This window comes from Engystomops pustulosus, chromosome 7, assembly GCF_040894005.1.
Source record: "Engystomops pustulosus chromosome 7, aEngPut4.maternal, whole genome shotgun sequence".
Lineage (NCBI taxonomy): Eukaryota > Metazoa > Chordata > Amphibia > Anura > Leptodactylidae > Engystomops > Engystomops pustulosus.
This window is the reverse complement of record NC_092417.1, coordinates 57271219-57293636: the sequence shown is the minus strand read 5'-3', so window position 1 is coordinate 57293636 and position 22418 is coordinate 57271219. Positions and strand designations below refer to the sequence as shown.

At 40.9% G+C, this 22418-nt stretch overlaps 1 protein-coding gene across 2 annotated transcripts; it reads left to right on the top strand.

The window, feature by feature from the left end:
* The first annotated feature begins 385 nt into the window (after positions 1-385).
* On the top strand, positions 386-21296 carry LOC140069855 (cholesterol 24-hydroxylase-like). Of its 2 annotated transcripts, XM_072116047.1 has the most exons (16): positions 386-608; positions 4322-4399; positions 5951-6032; positions 6847-6917; positions 8154-8240; positions 9416-9554; positions 9868-9978; positions 10485-10641; positions 14048-14110; positions 15649-15721; positions 17927-18011; positions 18396-18509; positions 19321-19409; positions 19848-19914; positions 19994-20152; positions 20688-21296. In XM_072116047.1, the coding sequence occupies exons 1-15, from the start codon at positions 472-474 to the stop codon at positions 20150-20152; spliced, it is 1512 nt and encodes a 503-aa protein (XP_071972148.1). In that variant the 5' UTR covers positions 386-471; the 3' UTR covers positions 20688-21296. The 2 variants fall into 2 exon arrangements, with proteins under 2 accessions (XP_071972148.1, XP_071972147.1); XM_072116046.1 differs by having other exon boundaries at positions 19994-21296.
* Positions 21297-22418: the final 1122 nt, after the last annotated feature.

Sequence of the window (22418 nt, the reverse complement as noted above, 5' to 3'; positions counted from 1 at the left end):
GTCCATTAAAAAACGCATGTGTTTTTGAAAATGCATCTGTTTTTTGTCCATTTTCCAATTATCTTAATTAAGATAATTGGGAAAACGGTCAAAAACCGATGCGGTACCCATGTGTTTTCAAAAACACGTACGTTTTTAAAACGCATGCATTTTTTAATGGACTGCTTTAAAACAGCCTAAAAAACGGATACAAAATGCCACGTGTACCACCACCCTAAGACAAAGCAACTGCTGCAGTTAACCTGTTTGGTACTTTTCTTATTTTACTCTCCTTTTTCCCCTGCACTGTTCACTACAGCCATGTTCATTACTAAACAGAGTTCACATTCAGTAAAAGAGGGTGGAACTATTACAGACACAAAGATATATTATCTCCAGCCCCGCCTGGCTGGATAACGTTACACAGCAGACAGCTCTTGTGTACACATAGTTAGCGTCCTTTCTGCTAGTAGCAAGGCCTGCCGAGTGACTATGGAGCTGCTGGGCCTCATTTACTGGGTTCTTATACTATTACTGACCTTAGTTGTCGGCTGTTTCCTCCTGTACTGTGGATTTATCCATTACCAACATATGAAGTATGATCACATCCCTGGACCCCCCAGAGACAGGTAAGGAATATTTCTACACAGTGGGGCACATGTATCTTAAGTTTGGCTTTTTTGCTCCAAATTTTAATTCCGCTTCTTCGCTGGTCAGATATATCTTTTCCATCCTGATACATCTGGCGTTGGAAGAGTTAAGGTAATAAGTGATTCTGTGACTTGGAATTAAAAAACAACGTAAAATTGTTGTGCAATCCACTCAAAATTAAATTGTACACTTGTTGGGAGTAGATATGGTTTTGTGAATTTTTACAAGGTTGCAGTGCAAAAACTGGAATTCCACATCTAAAATTGGGTGATAACTTAGGCCAGTGATTTTCAACCTTTTTTGAGCCGCGGCACACTTTTTATACTTAGAAAATCCTGGGGCACACCACCAACCAAAATAGCACAAAATGACACTAAAACAGTCATAAAAGGCCTCCCTTTACTAATAAAAAGGCCCTAGCTGCCTCCCTTTACTAATAAAAAGCCCCTGGCTGCCTCCCTTTACTAATAAAAAGCTCCTGGCGGCCTCCCTTTACTAATAAAAAGGCCCTAGTTGCCTCCCTTTACTAATAAAAAGCCCCTGGCTGCCTCCCTTTACTAATAAAAAGCCCCTGGCGGCCTCCCTTTACTAATAAAAAGCTCCTGGCGGCCTCCCTTTACTAATAAAAAGCCCCTAGATGCCTCCCTTTACTAATAAAAAGGCCCTAGCTGCCTCCCTTTACTAATAAAAAGGCCCTAGCTGCCTCCCTTTACTAATAAAAAGGCCCTAGCTGCCTCCCTTTACTAATAAAAAGGCCCTAGCTGCCTCCCTTTACTAATAAAAAGGCCCTAGCTGCCTCCCTTTACTAATAAAAAGGCCCTAGCTGCCTCCCTTTACTAATAAAAAGGCCCTAGCTGCCTCCCTTTACTAATAAAAAGCCCCTAGATGCCTCCCTTTACTAATAAAAAGGCCCTAGATGCCTCCCTTTACTAATAAAAAGGCCCTAGATGCCTCCCTTTACTAATAAAAAGCCCCTAGCTGCCTCCCTTTACTAATAAAAAGGCCCTAGCTGCCTCCCTTTACTAATAAAAAGCCCCTAGCTGCCTCCCTTTACTAATAAAAAGGCCCTAGCTGCCTCCCTTTACTAATAAAAAGCCCCTAGCTGCCTCCCTTTACTAATAAAAAGGCCCTAGCTGCCTCCCTTTACTAATAAAAAGCCCCTAGCTGCCTCCCTTTACTAATAAAAAGGCCCTAGCTGCCTCCCTTTACTAATAAAAAGGCCCTAGCTGCCTCCCTTTACTAATAAAAAGCCCCTGGCTGCCTCCCTTTACTAATAAAAAGCCCCTGGCGGCCTCCCTTTACTAATAAAAAGCCCCTGGCGGCCTCCCTTTACTAATAAAAAGCCCCTGGCGGCCTCCCTTTACTAATAAAAAGCCCCTGGCGGCCTCCCTTTACTAATAAAAAGGCCCTAGCTGCCTCCCTTTACTAATAAAAAGCCCCTGGCGGCCTCCCTTTACTAATAAAAAGCCCCTGGCTGCCTCCCTTTACTAATAAAAAGGCCCTAGCTGCCTCCCTTTACTAATAAAAAGGCCCTAGCTGCCTCCCTTTACTAATAAAAAGCCCCTGGCGGCCTCCCTTTACTAATAAAAAGGCCCTAGCTGCCTCCCTTTACTAATAAAAAGCCCCTAGCTGCCTCCCTTTACTAATAAAAAGCCCCTAGCTGCCTCCCTTTACTAATAAAAAGCCCCTAGATGCCTCCCTTTACTAATAAAAAGCCCCTAGATGCCTCCCTTTACTAATAAAAAGCCCCTAGATGCCTCCCTTTACTAATAAAAAGCCCCTAGATGCCTCCCTTTACTAATAAAAAGGCCCTGGCGGCCTCACTTTACTAATAAAAAGCCCCTGGCTGCCTCCCTTTACTAATAAAAAGGCCCTAGCTGCCTCCCTTTACTAATAAAAAGGCCCTAGCTGCCTCCCTTTACTAATAAAAAGCCCCTAGCTGCCTCCCTTTACTAATAAAAAGCCCCTAGCTGCCTCCCTTTACTAATAAAAAGCCCCTAGCGGCCTCCCTTTACTAATAAAAAGCCCCTAGCGGCCTCCCTTTACTAATAAAAAGCCCCTAGCGGCCTCCCTTTACTAATAAAAAGCCCCTAGCTGCCTCCCTTTACTAATAAAAAGGCCCTAGCGGCCTCCCTTTACTAATAAAAAGGCCCTAGCGGCCTCCCTTTACTAATAAAAAGCCCCTGGCGGCCTCCCTTTACTAATAAAAAGCCCCTGGCGGCCTCCCTTTACTAATAAAAAGCCCCTAGCTGCCTCCCTTTACTAATAAAAAGCCCCTGGCGGCCTCCCTTTACTAATCAAGAGCCCCTGGCAGCCTCCCTTTACTAATAAAAAGGCCCTAGCAGTCTCCCATTACAAATTAAGAGCCCGTAGCGGCCTCCCTTTACAAGTTAAGAGCCCGTAGCGGCCTCTCTTTACTAATTAATAGGCCCTAGAGGCCCCCCTTTACTATTTAAAAGGCCCTAGAGCCCCCCTTTACTAATTAAAAGGCCCTAGAGCCCCCCCTTTACTAATTAAAAGGCCCTAGAGGCCCCCCTTTACTAATTAAAAGGCCCTAGAGGCCCCCCTTTACTAATTAAAAGGCCCTAGAGGCCCCCCTTTACTAATTAAAAGGCCCTAGAGGCCCACCTTTACTAATTAAAAGGCCCTAGAGGCCCCCCTTTACTAATTAAAAGGCCCTAGAGGCCCCCCTTTACTAATTAAAAGGCCCTAGAGGCCCCCCTTAACAAATAAAAAGCCCCAGCCTACCTTTACTAATAAAAAAAAAAACCCTTGCTACCTTCCATATACAAATAATAACCTTATATACTTACCCTTGATGTCTTCTTCCGCGTACCTTCACTCCTAATGGCGATCCGCTCACCTTCTGTAGCTCCTGCACCGCGCGCCTCTGGTCACGTGACTTACGCGACCTGACGTCAGGTCGCGTCAGTCACGTGACATGGGCCTCGCGGTGCAGGAGCTACAGAAGACGGGCGGATCGCCGACGCGGGACTTGGAGGTAAGTATGGGGCAGAAATACGGGGGCGCGGCGGCAGCTCGACACCGGGGCAGCCTAGTTCGGGCAACTTTCCCCCGCGGCACACTCAACCTTGTGTCGCGGCACACTAGTGTGCCGCGGCACACAGGTTGAAAATCACTGACTTAGGCAACGCTGCACAAAAGAGGTTGTCTTAGGAGCAGAAAGTTACAAAAGTTACAAACAAGCACTTAAAAGATACACGCCAAAGTGTCTATTTGTTACAAGTAAGGCCTTAACAAGGCCATAAGTATGGAGTAAATACAGGCATTACTTCCCCTACAAGCATGGTTTCCTTTTTCCTCTCTATATCCAGTACAGTAAAGTCATTTTATTATATGTCAAAATAAAAATATGGCACCTACTTCACCCACCTACTAATAATGATAAATAAATAATGATACAGACAATTATAGTAACTAATAAAACAGAAAAACACAATGATTACAATATTCATACGGTAACAATGACTGAAATCTAAAACTGTAATGGAGCTTATGGTAATTATTTGTAACAGTAAAAAATAACCCTACAGGATTGCTTCCATTATATTAACATTCCAATCATGACATAAAGAAAAAAATCCTAAATATATTAGTTATAAAATACATAGCTATTTGTCATTACAATTTAACATATAAGTAATTTAAACAAAATGTCTTGCAATTCCAGCTTTTTCTTTGGACATTCATCTAAAATATTGGAAATAATAAGAAATGACCGACTTGTACACGACTTGTTTTTGGAGTGGTAAGTTATCTAGGTGCTTATTTCTTTAAATACATTAGTAGTGAAAGGAGTATGCATAATCAGTCAAACAGAAAATATTTTTATGTTATTATATGGGTGTTGATTACATGATTAGAGACCATAAAATCATCATGCTTGGCAATATTGATGGGATTCTTTAACAATCTAAGGTCAATGGGGATAGGGTGAATCTGATGGTTTTATCAAGTGGTAATGCATTATCGAGTGTGTGTGCCCCCCCCCCCCCCCCATTTGCTCTCCTTGAATATATAAATAGGCTCTAGACCCTTACTTTTTCCTGTGCCCGACAGACAGTTCTACACCAGGAATTATAATCTGCACCAGGAACTGGCTGTGACTTCTAAGAGGTGTATAAAAAAAGTGGCTTTATTTGGTCATAGCCCATCACAACACCTCTATTCAGTTGGTTGCCCCATTTTTACATCAACAATGTCCCCTGGATGTCAGTTTATGTTTCATTAGGTAGCATCCTAGTATACAAAACCAAAATTACTATCATACAGTGTTCAAATAGTTGAGCTACACAGACAAGCCAAGAAATATCTGCTATGAAGTAAACTAAATGTTAAACTTAAAGGGGTTCCCCAGGAATCTGCTGTTGTACAAATCACGTTTAAATTACATTGGGCTTTATAGTTGTTAGGAGGTTTTCTAGAACTCTGCCGGCTGTCATTCTATAGGAAACTTCATTGTTTATGTTCAATGGAAAGAAATCTTTCTATGGTGATGAGATGTCACACAGGTGCACGACTTGTTGTTACTGCGCTGTGATTGTACCATTGAGGTTACAGTAATTCTAAAAAACACATGATTTCAGAAGAGCCTCAGTTGGGCTGAAATATTCCAACAACAAACAGAAAATACAGATATTTGAAAAGAACCTGAAAATACTGATTTTTTTCCCTTTTTTCAAAAATATTTTTTTTGGAATTAAAGACAGCATCAACTACATCTCAAGGATAACAGCAGGTCTTTCAAATAAGATACACAAACCTAAATAAGAACATGAAAGAAGCCCCCTCCTGTCTAAAATTTTACACTTTTACACTACTTGTGTTAAATGATCCACCAAGAATTCCCTCCATTTGTGAAGAAGAACGTAGTTTTACTATCCCTTCCGGCGTTCTGCTTCCACCATAGACAATCTCAGCTCTATTAGGAATAATGGGCACTAACAGGTGGGAGTATAAACATCCTTTTGCCTCAATAGAACATATACATGTATTAATGTGAAGACAGTCAGGGAGGAGGTGAAGGTCACAGGCTGGTAAACATAGGCTGGGAATGTATACATGCCCAATACAAATGTTCTAAAACTACCGACAATGTTAAATAATTGGTTCAGCCATTGCCAGCAGACATTGTCAAAAGCTTTTCCTGCATCCAATATGAACAATACCCTTTTATCCACCGGCAATTGTGAAGACAGTTAACGTCTGCCTTATATTGGTCATGGCTCATGCTTTGATGAATTCCACTTGAACAAGTATAAGATCTGGTAAAATCCATGATTTATTTTTGAAATTCCAGGACTGAGAAATATGGTCCCGTTATACGAATCAATACTTTACATGAGGTAGAAATTCTGACAGCCAGCCCAGAAGCAGTAAAGGTAAGAAAGTTACATTCTATGGGGGAGATTTATCAGAAGAGTCTGAGAATAGAACTGTTCTAGATTCCCAGAGCAACCAATCATAGCACAACTTTAATTTTATAACAGTTGTGGGGAAAATGAAAGCTGAACTCTGATTGATTGCCATGAGCAACTAGACACTTTTGATATATCTCTCCCAATCTACCTTTTAGAGAAATTTATCTGGGATGAGAACTGAGAGGAGAGCTGTTCTAGTTGTCTATGGAAACCAATCAGAGCTCAGCTCTAATTTTAAAAACAGCAGTGGGAAAATGAAAGCTGAGCTCTGATTGGTTGGCATAAGCAACTAGAACAGACACATCTGATAAATCTCCACATATGAGTCAAAAGTAGCTGTTTGATCACCTATGTGTTAACTGTTCAGATGGGAGAAACATATAGAGAAATAGGAGACATATATATACAAGTCCAAGCAATGTAAGAATAATAGAAAAAGGCTTGTTTAAATGTGGTAACTCATGTGATTGCTCCTGTGCCCCTCATCAATTTGGTGTTTAAACCTGTTTAAAAATATGTCCCCTTGAGAAATGTGAATTTGGCAAAGAGGTGGTGCTTTTATATTTGTTGGCAAACAAACCTTGATAGATAACCCCCCAGGATTCCATATACTAATTACTTATGTTCTTGTTGTATGATGCCAAATTAGTAGTAACAATTCTATAAAAAACTGTTTCTATCCTCCATCAAATAACACAGTATGCATGTACTTTAGTAAGTGGAAGAGCGGGAGGTACTGACATACTGTCCTTTACTGACACTATTTTTATTGTAGGAAATTTTGATGTCCTCAAAATACAAAAAGGATTGGTATTACGATCGTCTATTTACTATCTTTGGAGTACGGTAAGTATAACAAAGTTTTCTTTTTGTTTTTCAAATGTATGGAACCTTGAAATAGATATAAATTGTACTGATGGCCTACATGCTGTATTATACAGGCAGCTTGTGTGGCTGATACATAGACCTTGTTGCCACTTTGGCAAATTAATGTTATTGTGTGGATGAATATAAATACTAATATATACTTTCTGTATCAATTCCTCACGGTTTTCTAGAACTCTGCTTGCTGTCCTGCTATAGAAACATTTTGTGTTTACTTCCAATGGTCAGAAATCTGACCATGGTCACACAGTTGCACGGCTTGTTATATCACACAGCTCTGATTACTCTCTGTGATATATAACGAGCCGTGCACCTGTGTGACCACGGTCAGATTTCTCTCGATTGGAAATAAAAAGCTTCCTATAGAATGACAGCAAGCAGAGATCTAGAAAACTGTGATGAATTGATGCAGAAAGTATATTAGAAAATTGCATAATTTTTCATCAAACAAAGATTAACATTTTTTGTCGAAGTGGGAGTACCCCTTTAAGTCTTAAATGAAACATAATAATTCTTTAATTTGTCAGGAATTGCTTGCTCATTTAATTGGCATAAAATCCTTTTACAGGACTGTATTGGAAAAATTAAGATTGGTGTCAAGTAGAGAGCTGAGAACCTGTGCAAGATTAACTACATAAATAGCAAACAAGGGCTGAGTATTCTACCAATGTTTGCATTGGCAGTCAGTTCATGCCTAAAAGCGTGTCAGTCCTACTATGTATGACCCTTGACCCCAGGTTCCAAGCACATTGTAGCACATTGTGGGCCGTGGTTCACCACTTAAAATGATTTTGGAATCAAGAGCTGGCCACACTTAACCCCACTTTCACAGACAAGGCAAAGGAAGATCAGTTATAGATCACATTTGGTGAACAAGCAGTAAAACATTGTCCCTGTTAAACTCACTGGCAAAATAAAATCCAGACACTCAATAGTAATGTTCAACTCAACACATATTTGGGTTTAGGATTGCAGGTGTCCTAGCTCCACCACTATGCTCATGCCCCTTTAATGATTAATAGCAGCAGATAGCACAACTGCTGTTTGCATGGGTGATGGCTCCTGATGGGTGGTCATTTTATCAATAAGATGATTTCTAGGTGGGATGACATTTCAGTACATACTATTACTATCACAGTGTCAATAAATACGTTTCTGAATTTTGTATATCAGTACATTTACTGTTATAAATTTCAGATTCATGGGAAAAGGCTTGATAACAAATCGAGATCATGAACAGTGGTACATGCAGAGGAGGCTTATGGACCCAGCATTCAGCAAAACGTAAGTTCTAGGATAAAGGATACTGTAAATTCTTGATATTGTAACTTTCAGGATGATAACTATATCCTTAGGGCTCTTGTACACAGTTGCAGGAGGGAGGAGACACTCCTCACCCCTCCCCAGGAGAGTGGCAATCTCTTAATACTGTAAAATATAGGATTGTCTTCTACTGTTCTGTGCAGCCCCCTGGCTCGATCACGGTGCGGTCAGACAAAGTTTGCTTACTGCACCATGATGTCTAAGGCTGCCATATCAACAGCCCCCATACGTTTGTCTGCATGGAACCTTAGTCCGTTGACACTACAGAAACACTCATAATCATATTAATAGATTATATACACCTAGAGAAATAGATATGAAGGGTATATTTAATGTTAATGTTATGTCCTGTACATTTTTGGTTGATGTTACAGGTCACATGATGTACTGCATAGTATAGCCATACAAGTCATGAGCCACAGCCCATGAGCTGCGGCCCCTGCCTGGGGCCCACACTGGAAATGGTACTACAATCTTGGCAGAGTCTGATACACCAAGAGCCTCTGGCTTCTTGATGTGGCCATCTGCGTAGTGTTTATTTCTACACCAGGTTCTATCTGGTGTAGAAATATTATGCAGCCTTCAAACTTTTACCTTTGAAAGTTTGTTAGCTGCAGCTTGTGCGCAGGAGTGGGGCAGGTAAGGCCGCATCTGCCATGAGGCAAGATAAGAATCTCACCTCAGGCGGCACATTAGCGATCCCTGATGGAGGTGGCAACCTGGATGCATGTAATGTGGGTGATTCGGGCACCCATTGCCATCCAAATCACCCACCATGAAATAAATTGCATCAGTTTCTTTAAGGTTTCTTCGCGTCTGTTTCTGGAGAACGCAGGTGGTGTGTGACACGCCGCCTATTCCGTTGCTGACCTTGCCCTCCCTCTTTATGCTTGACTTCAGGCTGGTGTAAAGTGAATCATTTCAGAGTTTCTATGCCAGTTTTCTGACATAGAAGCCCTAATAAGTAAGTAATAAATAACCCCCAATATATTTACTTGCTGTTAAAAAAGATAGATGTATTGATCGATAGACATTGTAAAGTGCTGCAGAATATGATGGCACTATATAAATATTATTATTATATTATTACAGAAATAATCATCATGATGAATCATATATTTTTCTTGTTTATCCAGGTACTTAAAAGGATTAATGGGAACTTTCAATGAGAAAGCAGAGGAGCTGATGGAGAAACTGGCAGAAAAAGCAGATGGAAAATGTCATGTGGGAATGCACGGCATGATCTGCAAAGTTACCCTGGATGTGATCTCAAAGGTAATCCTAATAAACAAATTAATTTCTACAGCTTTAGCTGCTGGGCCCCCATGACTAATATGTATGTCCAAAATAAAAAACTGGGATGCCAGCCTTGGTGGATCAACCACAAACCCATCCATCAGACTGAGTTGACCACAGGGTAAACTGCCCTAGGAGATTCATAGCAGTGGAATAGATACGTGGGATGGCAGGAGCCCAGATGCATCTTTATAAAAAAAAAAACTGTCATTACAAATGGCACAGGGAGCTGTAACAGATATGACTCTGGCACAGCAAATTCAAGCTATAGTTCTGGTTTTGTCTTGTTTAGGTTGCTTTTGGAATGGAGCTGAACTCCTTGGAAAATGATCAGACACCATTTCCACAAGCCATAGCAACTGTCTTAAAGGCGATGGCTGAGATGAGAGATCCTTTTATCATGGTATGGAATATGGAAATTGTAACAATTTTCTTTGTACTTTTCTAGATTAAAATTTGAGATTAAAACACACAAAAAGAATTTCTACATTGTCTACATTTCAACATCTGACCCAAAAACAGACATTTCCATGTAGTGGTCAGACAAGGTCACATCAGATCAACTAATATCCCATTGAATGGGTGTTGATTTTTATTGATTCATAGGACACTGAAAAATAATGCCGACCACGATAAATATTGACATTATGAGGACAATTTGACCATTTCTGGCTCACTGTCTGTATCTCCTTCTGTCTCCCTAGCTCAAGGTGAATTGAGCATTTGCTGCTAGGATTTAAGACAAATTACTGATGATTGCTGGAGGCTCAGTACTAACAATAGCTCTTAACAGATTATTTTCTTCTAAAACAGCCCAAAAGATTTTAGTGCAAAAAAACAACAATCCATTTACACCGTATCTCTGATATTGCATATTACATGTTATTTACATGCTGCTTTTATTACTAGTACTCGTGGAAAATGAGGGGGTTTGTAAAAAAAGCCCAGGAAAGTGCCAGGTTTCTCCGGAAGACTGGAAGAGAATTAATTGAGAGGCGAAAGAAAGCAATTCGGGATGAAGAGGAGATTCCGGAAGATATCCTGACACAGATACTCAAAGCAGCAGGTAATGATAACTACTGGCGCTGGAGGCTCATAGCTTCGATGTATAGGATGAGAAAAAATTATTCAATTGTCCAAAAGGTTACATTTTTCTGAGGACATATAGGCATGGGAGACCATGGTCTAAAAAGGGTGCAAATGAACCCACCAGCTCTCTGTAAATCTCTCTCTCACTGCAATACTGTAGGCGGGACAATTCAGGGCCGGAGGAGTTGAATACATGAAATCCGGAAGGTGCAGAAAAGTGTCTTAGACTAATTTGAATACCATATAAAAATGTTTTACTGAAAAATGCCCCCCTTCCAGATATACAAAAAGTAGATTTACACAGGACGCGGAGGGGAATATGGTCATCTACCATCAGTGAATCTGATGGTAGATGTCCTTTAAGTTATGCCACTAGGAAAACAAGTCCTCATACATCTTTGTAAATAGAAAAAGTTATGTCTAATGAAAGGAAGGGAGCAAAAATTGGAGGCACAAAAACAGAAAAGGGCATTGGCAGCAAAGGATTAAAGGGTGACCTAACCACATCCTTGTTAAAATCTTCATCATGCTCTTAATGCAAAATGAGAATTTGGCATTTGTAATTTAAAAAGCCGGTGTTACTGAGGCAGCCTGGCAGGGATATATAACCGGGGGCCACACTAAAAGCATGCTCTTCAATGATTCATTCTCTATAGACCTCAAAAGATAGGCTCGAGATTGTAATAATGGAATGCTTTAGGCACACTTACTGTAGGCTACGACTATGGACCCCTGGGTCCGTTATTATATTTTGGTAGATCAGACATTTTGGGACGCGGCAATACCTAACATGTTATGTTATGAGTTTTACTGTTTATTTATATTTATATCAGTTCTAGGGAAAGGGGGTGATTTGAATTTTTGGGGTTTTGTATTTTATTTTTACTATTTTTCAGACCCCCTAGGGTACTTTAACCCTAGGTTGTCTGATTGATCCTACTTTATATTGCTATATTACAGTAAGGCAGTATATGGGGATTTTACTGATCATGCATTACAATGTGCCTTTGGCACATTGTAACAAGTGATCAGCTGCTATACAGCCTCCGGTCCTACAAAGACCCAAGGCTTTCATACCAACAGATCATCTCTCCCCAATGATGTCACAGGAAGCGACAATCGAAGCCAAGGTGGTGCTAGCATCTAACACTCAGCCGGTGTGGAGAGAGCTCAGCCTGGGAGCCCTCTCTCTACACCCGCTGCCGATGTGTGACATATGTCACACGTCATTGACGGGGTATTCCCACGAAGACAAGTTTCATATACATTCACCGGCCACTTTATTAGGTACACCATGCTAGTAACGGGTTCGTGGCAAAGATTCAACAAGGTGCTGGAAGCATTCCTCAGAGATTTTGGTCCATATTGACATGATGGCATCACACAGTTGCCGCAGATTTGTCGGCTACACATCCATGATGCGAATCTCCCGTTCCACCACATCCCAAAGATGCTCTATTGGATTGAGATCTGGTGACTGTGGAGGTCATTTGAGTACAGTGAACTCATTGTCATGTTCAAGAAACCAGTCTGAGATGATTCCAGCTTTATGACATGACTCATTATCCTGCTGAATGTAGCCCTCAAATGTTGGGTACAGTGTGGTCATAAAGGGATGGACATGGTCAGCAACAATACTCAGGTAGGCTGTGGCGTTGCAACAATGCGCAATTGGTACCAAGGGGCCCAAAGAGTGGCAAGAAAATATTCCCCACACCATGACACCACCACCACCAGCCTGAACCATTAATACAAGGCAGGATGGATCCATGCTTTCATGTTGTTGACGCCAAATTCTGACCCTACCATCCGGATGTCGCAGCAGAAATCGAGACTCATCAGACCAGGCAACGTTTTTCCAATCTTCTACTGTCCAATTTCGATGAGCTTGTGCAAATTGTAGCCTCAGTTTCCTGTTCTTAGCTGAAAGGAGTGGCACCCGGTTTGGTCTTCTGCTGCTGTAGCCCTCAAAGTTCGACGTACTGTGCGTTCAGAGATGCTCTTCTGCCTACCTTGGTTGTAACGGGTGGCGATTTGAGTCACTGTTGCCTTTCTATCAGCTCGAACCAGTCTACCCATTCTCCTCTGACCTCTGGCATCAACAAGGCATTTCTGCTCACAGAACTGCCGCTCACTGGATGTTGTTTCTTTTTCGCACCATTCTCTGTAAACCCTAGAAATGGTTGTGTGTGAAAATCCCAGTAGATCAGCAGTTTCTGAAATACTCAGACCAGCCCTTCTGGCACCAACAACCATGCCACGTTCAAAGGCACTCAAATCACCTTTCTTCCCCATACTGATGCTCGGTTTGAACTGCAGGAGATTGTCTTGACCATGTCTACATGCCTAAATGCACTGAGTTGCCGCCATGTGATTGGCTGACTAGAAATTAAGTGTTAACGAGCAGTTGGACAGGTGTACCTAATAAAGTGGCCGGTGAGTGTATGTACTCAGGATAAGAAAATAACATGTTCTCTTATTCACTGTTATTAACAAAAATGCAGCATTTTACAGATATAAGTCCAACCTGTTTCTATCAGTCCTGCTGTACACAATTTCAGTTGCCCCGACACACAACCCTGTAGTTCTGACTTAGGGTCGGGTGGCCACCATCTTGGATTTCTGTGTGAGATCAGGCAGATGAGATTTCTGTCTTTCTCTGCTCTGAGCCTGTAGCCACGCCCCCTGCACAGAGCTCAGAGACTCTCACTGATTACTTCCTGCCAGGAGATCGCGAGCAGAGAGAGAGGCTGCAAACTACAAGGAGATAAGTGATGCGGGGGAAGGGGGAGGCAGGCGTGTGTCAGTGTGTTAGTACAATGTCAGTATCCAGATGAAAGTGTATATACACCTGTACCCTGATAATCTAACCATATTGTCACCCCATAGAACTAGATGGATTATAATGTGTCTGCTTAGAGAGTCCCCGTCCACACCCTGGGATTTTACACTGAACAGCCTAGGGAGTGATAGGAGCTAAAACAGCAATAACAATAAGTAACATTGTAAAGTAAGGGGTTAAAATGATATTTATTGTGTTAACATCACTAGGGGATTGAGATGTGTGAATTCTCTTTCATGGGAAAACCCCTTTAAGTGGTTAAATATGTCATATGAATTAAATTAAATGTGAATGTCCAGATTAGAATACCCCTTTAAGTAAAATACCACAACAAAACTCCTAATAAATATGTTTTTATACTCGCTCTACTGGGGTCTACCCAGCAAAGTTATAGGTTAATCTACCACTAAATAAGTGGTAGATATTCTTAAAATGTGCCTAAAGACAAACTTTTTTTTTTTTTAAAGAAACATTTGTATTCCCTTTACTTTAATGACTTTTATGAAGAATTAACATTTAACATAATATCCTCTCTTCACAGATCTGGAGGGAGGCTGTGATACTGAAGGTTTACTGGATAACTTTGTCACATTCTTTATAGCAGGTTGGTAACCATTTTACTCAACCATTCATATAGGAGCCACCACACTTTTTTTAGGCGCAGAATTGTTGTGTATCATTTATAATGAGTTTGCGCCAGAAAGAACAGATGTTTCCGACTATCCTGACACCTCTGTTTTTTTTTTTTTTGGCGCAAGTAGGCGTGGCCTAATTTTTCCACATTATCCATCACATTTATGTTTATTTTGTCTGCATTTTTAGGCACAATTTTTGGCAGAAAATAGACCAGGAAAAAATGGCCAGATAGCAAAATTAAGGCGCAGTCCATGTAAGCTTTTGGCGCATATCTAATTTTTATGGCGCACGACTGATTCGTTCCGTCTACCCAGTAATCACTAACAGCCGTGCACGACTTTAATACATCGGCCTGTGTTTTCAGGAGAATGATCTCCGATGCTGACAGTCGTGCTTGCGCCAGAATTAGTAAATCCCCCCCACTAACTTCAGCAGTAACCATGTAATCTATATTACGATATAGGACATGCACACATAAAATCAAAATACCAACTTTTGTGTCGGAGAAAGAGGCACAGAGAGGCTACTAAACCAGAGGGACACTAAACCATAGGTCCATAAGGACGATAATGGTGGTTTAGTGTCCCAAAATTCCCTGACAGGTTTACAGGCAGTCCTCGGGTTACGTACAAGATAGGGTCCGGAGGTTTGTTCTTAAGTTGAATTTGTATGCAAGTCGAAACTGTATATTTTATAATTGCAGATCCAGACAAAAAATTTTTTGGCCCCAGTGACAATTGGAGTTTAAACATTTTTTTGCTGTAATGGGACCAAGGATTATCAATAAAGTTTCATTACAGACACCTTACAGCTGATCATTGCAATCTGGGACTATAGTAAAGCATTCAGAAAGCTTCACCAGAGGTCAGAGGGGTCTGTTTGTAACTATGGCTTGTCTGTAAGTCAGGTGTCCTTAAGTAGGGGACCGCCTGTGTTTTAAAGGGATCTTGGCTTTACTGCCACATACCTGGTAGTCCTGGCATGGGTGACAGCAGACAATGGCAGATAATAAGTTGTTGGTTTATTGCAAAAGGAGTCATACAGAGAATAGTCAGGAGCAAGCCAGGGTCAGGGCAGATGGAGTCAAGGATCAGACCATCGGTAGGGGCAAGTATAATAGATTTGTAGTCAAGAAATAAGTTACAAAGAAAGACCCATAGAAGCTAAAATCAGGAACATGTGAGACAGTTAACAAGCAAGGATGCAGAGTGCTGTCTCATGATCTACCATGCAATGGACCTATAACCTTTAGGCATCTTCCGGTGGGGGAAAATAGCCGGACACAAGGAAAGCAGCCAGCCCTGAAGCAGTAGTTGGATACAGAGTGTGTGCCTGTACCTACTCTATGAGTAATGCACCAACTGAATAACAGTGTTTAAGATACTCTGGAGCAATAACAAAGGCACTTCTTTTCAATAATTGTCCATATCTTATATGTGTCTAAGAAAATATAGCCTGGAAGATGACAATACATTGCATATTTTTTTGTGTGTGTTCCTTTTTCAGGACAAGAAACAACAGCCAATCAGTTAGCATTTACTCTTATTGAACTGGCACAGCATCCGGACATACTAGAAAAGTGAGTGATAGCATTACTCTCCATGTACATGGCTCCAGGGTCAAAATGGGGGCCTAGAGCCCACCTACTGCTACTTGGAAATATTACCTGTATATTCTAAGGCTACGTTTACAGAATGAATTTTCATAGCATTTTAAAAGGCAAAGCAAATGCATCAGGTAAAATGCATCCCAAAACACATCAGTATTAATGATGGTAAAATCACAGAAGTATTTAAATTTTTTCCAGTGTGTTGGAAAACACAATGCAAACACATAATGTGAATGCAGCTTAAGACAATGGGGTACATCTACTTACCCGTCCTCACGCGTTGCCCGAAAGTGCATTGTCCGACCACAATGCCGCGATTCACCAAGATCGTGCGCCCGATATACTGCATGTGTCGCTTCCCCGCTCAGGTCCGCCGGAGTTCACCTTCTTCTTCCTGGTGCATGTAAGTGCTTGATCTTTTGACACAATTTGAAAGTTAAATCCCGCGCTCAGTCTGAATTAGTGGGATCGTCTGACAGCCCACCCTCCGATTTCTGTCGCAAGAAAGCCAGTGCAGCCGCACCACAATCCGATCGCATGCGGCACAATCCCCAGTTAACTACCTGGCGCAGCGGCACTGCTATCGTTTTACTTCTGTATTTCCCCTATGCAAAAAGGGGAATCTCTATTCAATCATAAACCAGACATAGGAATACATAATTGTGGGCCCCCTTTTTACCTCCCCAAATTGTGGCCTCCTTTCATACTCCCCACTACACATTGTGGCCCACCCACTCGTCCTCTTTTCCTTGTTTAAAATGAATTTTTAAAAATACACATCACATATTCACCTGTGCCAAGTTCCCCAGCAGTTCTCTTCTTCTTATCTTCCTCTGTGCTATGATGACAGCAGATGTTATCATCACTCCGCACCTGTTGGCATCACAGTTAAACGGAACAGTGATGATGCGGAGGCTAATCTACTGCTTTCTACACCATCCTGTTATTGAACGCTATCTGTGCCATCTCCGGACACAGAGTTGAAAGTCCAGACACGGCCGGCGGGTTGCAGAGTCAGTGGCGGCAGGTGGCGGGGTCAGCATGCAATGGAAGGGAGCTAAAATGCATTGGGGCCCACTGGTGTTTTCACTGGCACATCGGTGGGCCAGTCCGATCCTAGATAGCACACAGCCATGATTTCCATGGCTCTATGTACTGCAGCCGACTGAACAGGCCACAAATGATAGAGCAGGTCCAAATGCTGGCCATGTTTTTGGCCTAGACAGGCTTTGCTAATGTCAGCTACAGATATATGGGCATATGCTCCAAATACCATGAAAATCATGTCACTGGTAGAGACCACTAATGAGGATCATGATTAAGATGCAGTAGCGTCGAAACGCGTAGGTCCTTGCTGTATCCATCTATACTTTTATCAAATGATACATTAAAGAAGGATTTTAACAGTGTTATCCGTGTGGAGGTCAGAGTGCCGCCTGAATCTGCTTTGTTCACACTAATAAAATAAAGTTTCAAACAGGAGAAATTTAATGTAAGTAAAAACATTAACAAAAAAGTCAGTCAACTGCCATTCACCTTCGGATTCATTGAGTTTCTTTCTGTTTCCTAAAACTACCTTTCACCTTTTTTGCTGGGACATGTCATTCCGGTCAGTGAACTGCCAGAAGTGCAAATCGCAGCAAAAAATCTGAAACTTCAGAGTCAATCCCTTTGCTGCTTAAAACACAGCTGCATTCAAGGTTTGTGTCTGAACACTGCTAGTAAAGTTTATGGGAGCCATTTAGATTTTGCTATGCCTGTACAGCCATGTTAAAGAAACTTTACTGTCTATTAGTTTAAAGGAAATCTACCACCAGGATTAAGGATTGTACACCAAGCACACTTACATGCTGGTGTATGCCGCTTTGGACCCGACCTTATTTTAGTTCCATATTTCCCCTATTTTTACATAAAAAGAAAAGCTTGACAAAATTATTAGTCTGAGGTGCTCCAATGCGGTTAATTCAACTCAGAGCCCCTCAGGCTCATTTGCATAATTCTAAAAGCCCTTTTTGTAAAAAAAAATAAATAATAAATAAGACGCCAGAGGGGACACATTCCAGTATGTAAGTGTGTTTTATCTACAACCCTTTATCCTGGTGGTAGATTCCCTTAAACATTGATATATATTTTTTTACTATGGTTCCTAATGTCGGAAATATGTTAACCCCTCAGGGCCCAGGCTGAAGTAGACGAAGTTATTGGTGCCAAAAGGGACCTTGAGTATGACGATCTTGGGAAATTACAATATCTGTCCCAGGTACATCAGGTTTACGACGTGTCTTACTATTATGGTGTATTGGGCCTGTTATATGACTGATTGTTGTACCCTATGATTTATCCTGGAGTTTCTTATGATATTTAATAGTTTTTGTAGGATATTGTACTATTGTGATTATGAACTTACTGTAGTGGCATGTACTGAAATGTTCATGATGTTTCATGAATCTTGGTATAAGGATCACAATAATGACATAGCCCCTTTATGGACCTCATAACAAATGAAGCACATGTTACTCCAGTGCCTTTTAAAATTGAGAATAAATTGGAATGAAAGGCTTCCATAGTTTGTAAAAATCTGAAAATATAATAAATGTATGTGTCATGTCTTTTTTAAAAATAATAAATTTATTGTATCATTTAGGTTCTTAAAGAGTCTTTGCGTCTATACCCTCCTGGTCCGGGTACTGCAAGAGCAATTGAGGAAGAAGCAATTACTATCGAAGGAGTGACAATTCCACCAAAAGTATCCTTAGTGGTATGGTCAATAGCTTCATATAATGCAGTACCAAGAACTTGATGTCACTGATTATGATGATGGGCAGGTATTCCAGCACTGATCACACACTAATGACTTAGGATAGACCTGTAAATATTAACTCCTACAGTGCCAGGCCTATTCCTTGCATTCAAAAAAAAACTTTTTTATTTTGTCTTTTATAATATTACTTTAATTGTTTTTCAGAGCTGTGTGATGGCTTACTTTCTGCAGGACAAATTGTACTTCTACTGTAGTGACTCTTTTTAAAATTCCCAGCAGTGTAGTGGGAAGCTAGAAAATGCAGTGTAGTTGAAAATTTTATTTCAATTTTAAGAATGTTGAACCTGTATGGAGCGGGCCCATAAGTCAGTAACAACAGTAATATGGTTCCAGCAGTGAATACGAGGTTATAACACCGCATAGTTATCAAGGTTACGGGAAAGAGGGGCGCAGCTCAGTTGCTATTTCAGTCAGAGGATTCTAAGACTCCGAAATGTTCAGCGACCGACGCAAGACCCATTTTCACGTATACGTATGGAATGATGGGCATGGACACGGAAATAGCGCACGGCCAACTGGAGAGGAGGGAAGTGCTCCTCACCCCAGGGGGAGTCTCCATAGTAGCTGTAAGAAGGTAGGGCAGTGCATTAGTTACATTAGACCGAAGCAGCTACTTTTCTCTATCTAGCCCATTTATCATGTCAGCCTGCAATTGAAACTAATATTATAGTTACATGTGATATGTATACTTAAAATCGTTTCAGTATATATATTTTTTTAAATTATACTTCTGCTTTTGATTTTTTAGTTCAGCACATACATCATGGGAAGGATGGCAAAGTTTTTTCCAGACCCTCTTGTCTTCAATCCAGAAAGGTTCCATCCAGATGCCCCCAAGTAAATATTTCTTATTACAGATCCTAATTTTTGGTTCACAATAATAGTTGTCTGAGATAAAAAATGATCTAGCTACAAAGAAACATCTTGTTACTTGGAGGACCCATAGAGTATTTAATATGTGGACAACATATAGAACACCACTGCCGGTGGTGGTGCAAAACCTGCTAAAATCTTCCTCTACAGATTATTGTTGATGGTTTACGTCAAAGCTATGATTCTCTGATTAGCTTATTTTCAGTGGATTCTTTCAACAAAGGGACAGAGCAAAGCAGATTTCTTCCATGCTACAATGGGGGCTAATGCTGTTGCATACCAATGAGTCTATGGTCAGCTACCTAAGGAGACTGTAACTTCTTTTTGGTGCACTTGATGCTAACATACACAATACACTTTCTATAACTATGAACTTTAATTTAATTTCCATTTCATGCACAGGCCTTATTTCTCATACTTCCCATTTGCTTTGGGGCCACGCACTTGCATCGGTCAAGTCTTTGCACAGGTGAGTACTGGATGCCTACGCTAAATAAGTTGTGAAGAGAGACAATTTGGCTAATTTGGTCTGTTCCCTGTGTTTTCAGATGGAGGCAAAGGTTGTCTTGGCCAAGATACTGCAGAGATTCCACTTTGAGCTGGTGGAAGGACAGAGCTTTGCCATTATGGACACAGGCACCCTTCGACCCATGGATGGTGTGATCTGCAAGCTGAGACCCAGGACCAACTCAGGAAAAGTTGACTAGGTTTGCATTAGGCAAAGGCCTATGTTACAACTTCAGTTGTTGAAAGAAATCACATCAATGTGGCATCTTGCCATGGACATAAATGTCACTTTTTCAAGTTGCATTTTTTTTAAACCCTTTAGGAAAGAAGTCATCACAATTATAAGTCCCATACCTGTTGGAGCCATAGTCATCAGGGCTGTAGAGTTGGAGGTGGAATTGGTTTTGGCAGAGTAAGGCTACATTCAGACGATGTATGCCCGCCGTACCGTAGTACGGTGCCGTGAGCCCATAGAAGTGTATGGGGGACGTATATCGGCCGTATATACGTCGGCCTTATATACTTCCCCCATACATGTGTGTGAATGTAGCCTTCGGCTGGAAGAAATGCACTACTATGAATTTAGAAATATTATTTTATATAATTGTTTAAATGCATAGCATTTTCTGAACTTGTGTTTATAAAAATCTTAAAAATCAAGTAATATGTTAATTACCGGTATATTATACTATATTGATGAAAAGCTCCTAGTGAAACCCTTCTTCCCACATACAGGTATCACAAAGATCCCATGTGCTCAGCTGCAGAGCCATTCCATAACCACAGAAAAACAACCTGCACGGTTCCATCAGATCTTCTGTTATTAATAGAGAAAAAATTAGCACAACAGCAAACATTTTTCTTTCCACTATAACAGAAGCAAAATGGAAGTTGCCCTTCCATACACCACTGTCTCTTGGAAATGGGAGCTAAATGAAAGATCTTTTGTTCCCTTTCAATTTTTTTCCCCCATTACACTTTCCTAAAATGGAGTGTCTACAGGAAATCGCAGACACAGGTGTGACTGAGGACTCACTCAGCTCCATCAAAGACACAGTAATAAAAGTTATGAAAATTAGATCACAATTTTTTTTAATGTTCTTATTTTCTGGAATTTGCTGAAAGTGGAAAACCCTTTTAAGTTATATGAACCCCACAATGGTACCTCTGAAAAAGAACTAATCCTGCAAAAACAAGTCCCCCATCAGCCTTGCACAAATAAGAAAGCTGCATCTTCTTAAAGCTCTTTGTTTATTAGAGGGGTTTTTTTTGAGTATTTTAGCACTCTATCTTTATATAACTAATATAATTTTGAAAACTGAATAAAATATAAAGCAATGGTGACCTGTGTTACTCTTCTTTGTCTTGTGTCCTCTGATTTATGATTACTGCCATACAGTCATAAGTTTTTGAGTCCTGGATTTTGTATATATTTATATATTGAGAGTGATATGATCTCTAGGTCTTATATAGATCAGTTGTTCCTCACCATCCATCACGGTTACACTTGAGCCATGAAAACTTTTACACAAGTGCCCATGTTGCTCCTTTCCTTGCATTACTGTTTGCACTAAAATTAAGGAGTAGTTGTATAAGTATATGCACTGAGCTTGTCAATTAAAATAAATTCATTTTTTAATATATCAAAGGATGGCTCGGTAGTCTGGTCAGAACTCTACTTTTACAGTGAGAGCTTCAAATCCCCTGCCAAAACATAGACATAATAAACAATTAAAATATTGTGTCTCTGTCCACCACTAGATGGAGCTTACTACATACTCTGTATACAGTATGTTGAATTTTAAAAAGACAACATAAGCACTCTTCGGTGGCGACTGTCACCTGAAATTGTGATTGCACTAAGACCCATACATACTGTACGCTGTTGTGGTGTTAAGAAAAAAAATACATAGCATATACCGTATTTTTCGGACTATAAGACGCACTGGACCATAAGACGCACCTAGGTTTTAGAGGTGGAAAAATAAGAAAAAAATGTGTTTTCCCCAAATAGTGTGCTAAAATATTTAATAAAGTAACAGTAAAGTAGCAGCGCCTTACGGGGCGGTGCAGCCATGTTTCTCTTTGGAAAGGGGTAGGGGCGAGCAGCCCTCACCCCCTCCTCCGGGCATCAACGTGTGCCCCCCGTGCTACGTACGGCGGGCACACGTTCATGTGAATGTAGCCTAAGGGGACTGTGTATGGGATACTTTTATTAGGGGCCATTGTGTGACATTTGGTGAAGTTTTAATAGTGTACTGTGTTCGGGGAGAATTAATGGGGAGACTTTATTAGGGGACATTTTATGGGACACTGTTACCTGATGCTGAAGGATGACTCCCTTGCTGACAGTACAAGTGTTCTGTCAGATTCAGCACTATACAGAACACTTGGTGGTAGGGGGGGGGGGGGAGCTTGCAATCTATGAGGAGGGGAGGACAGGAGGTGACAATACTTGTACAATGG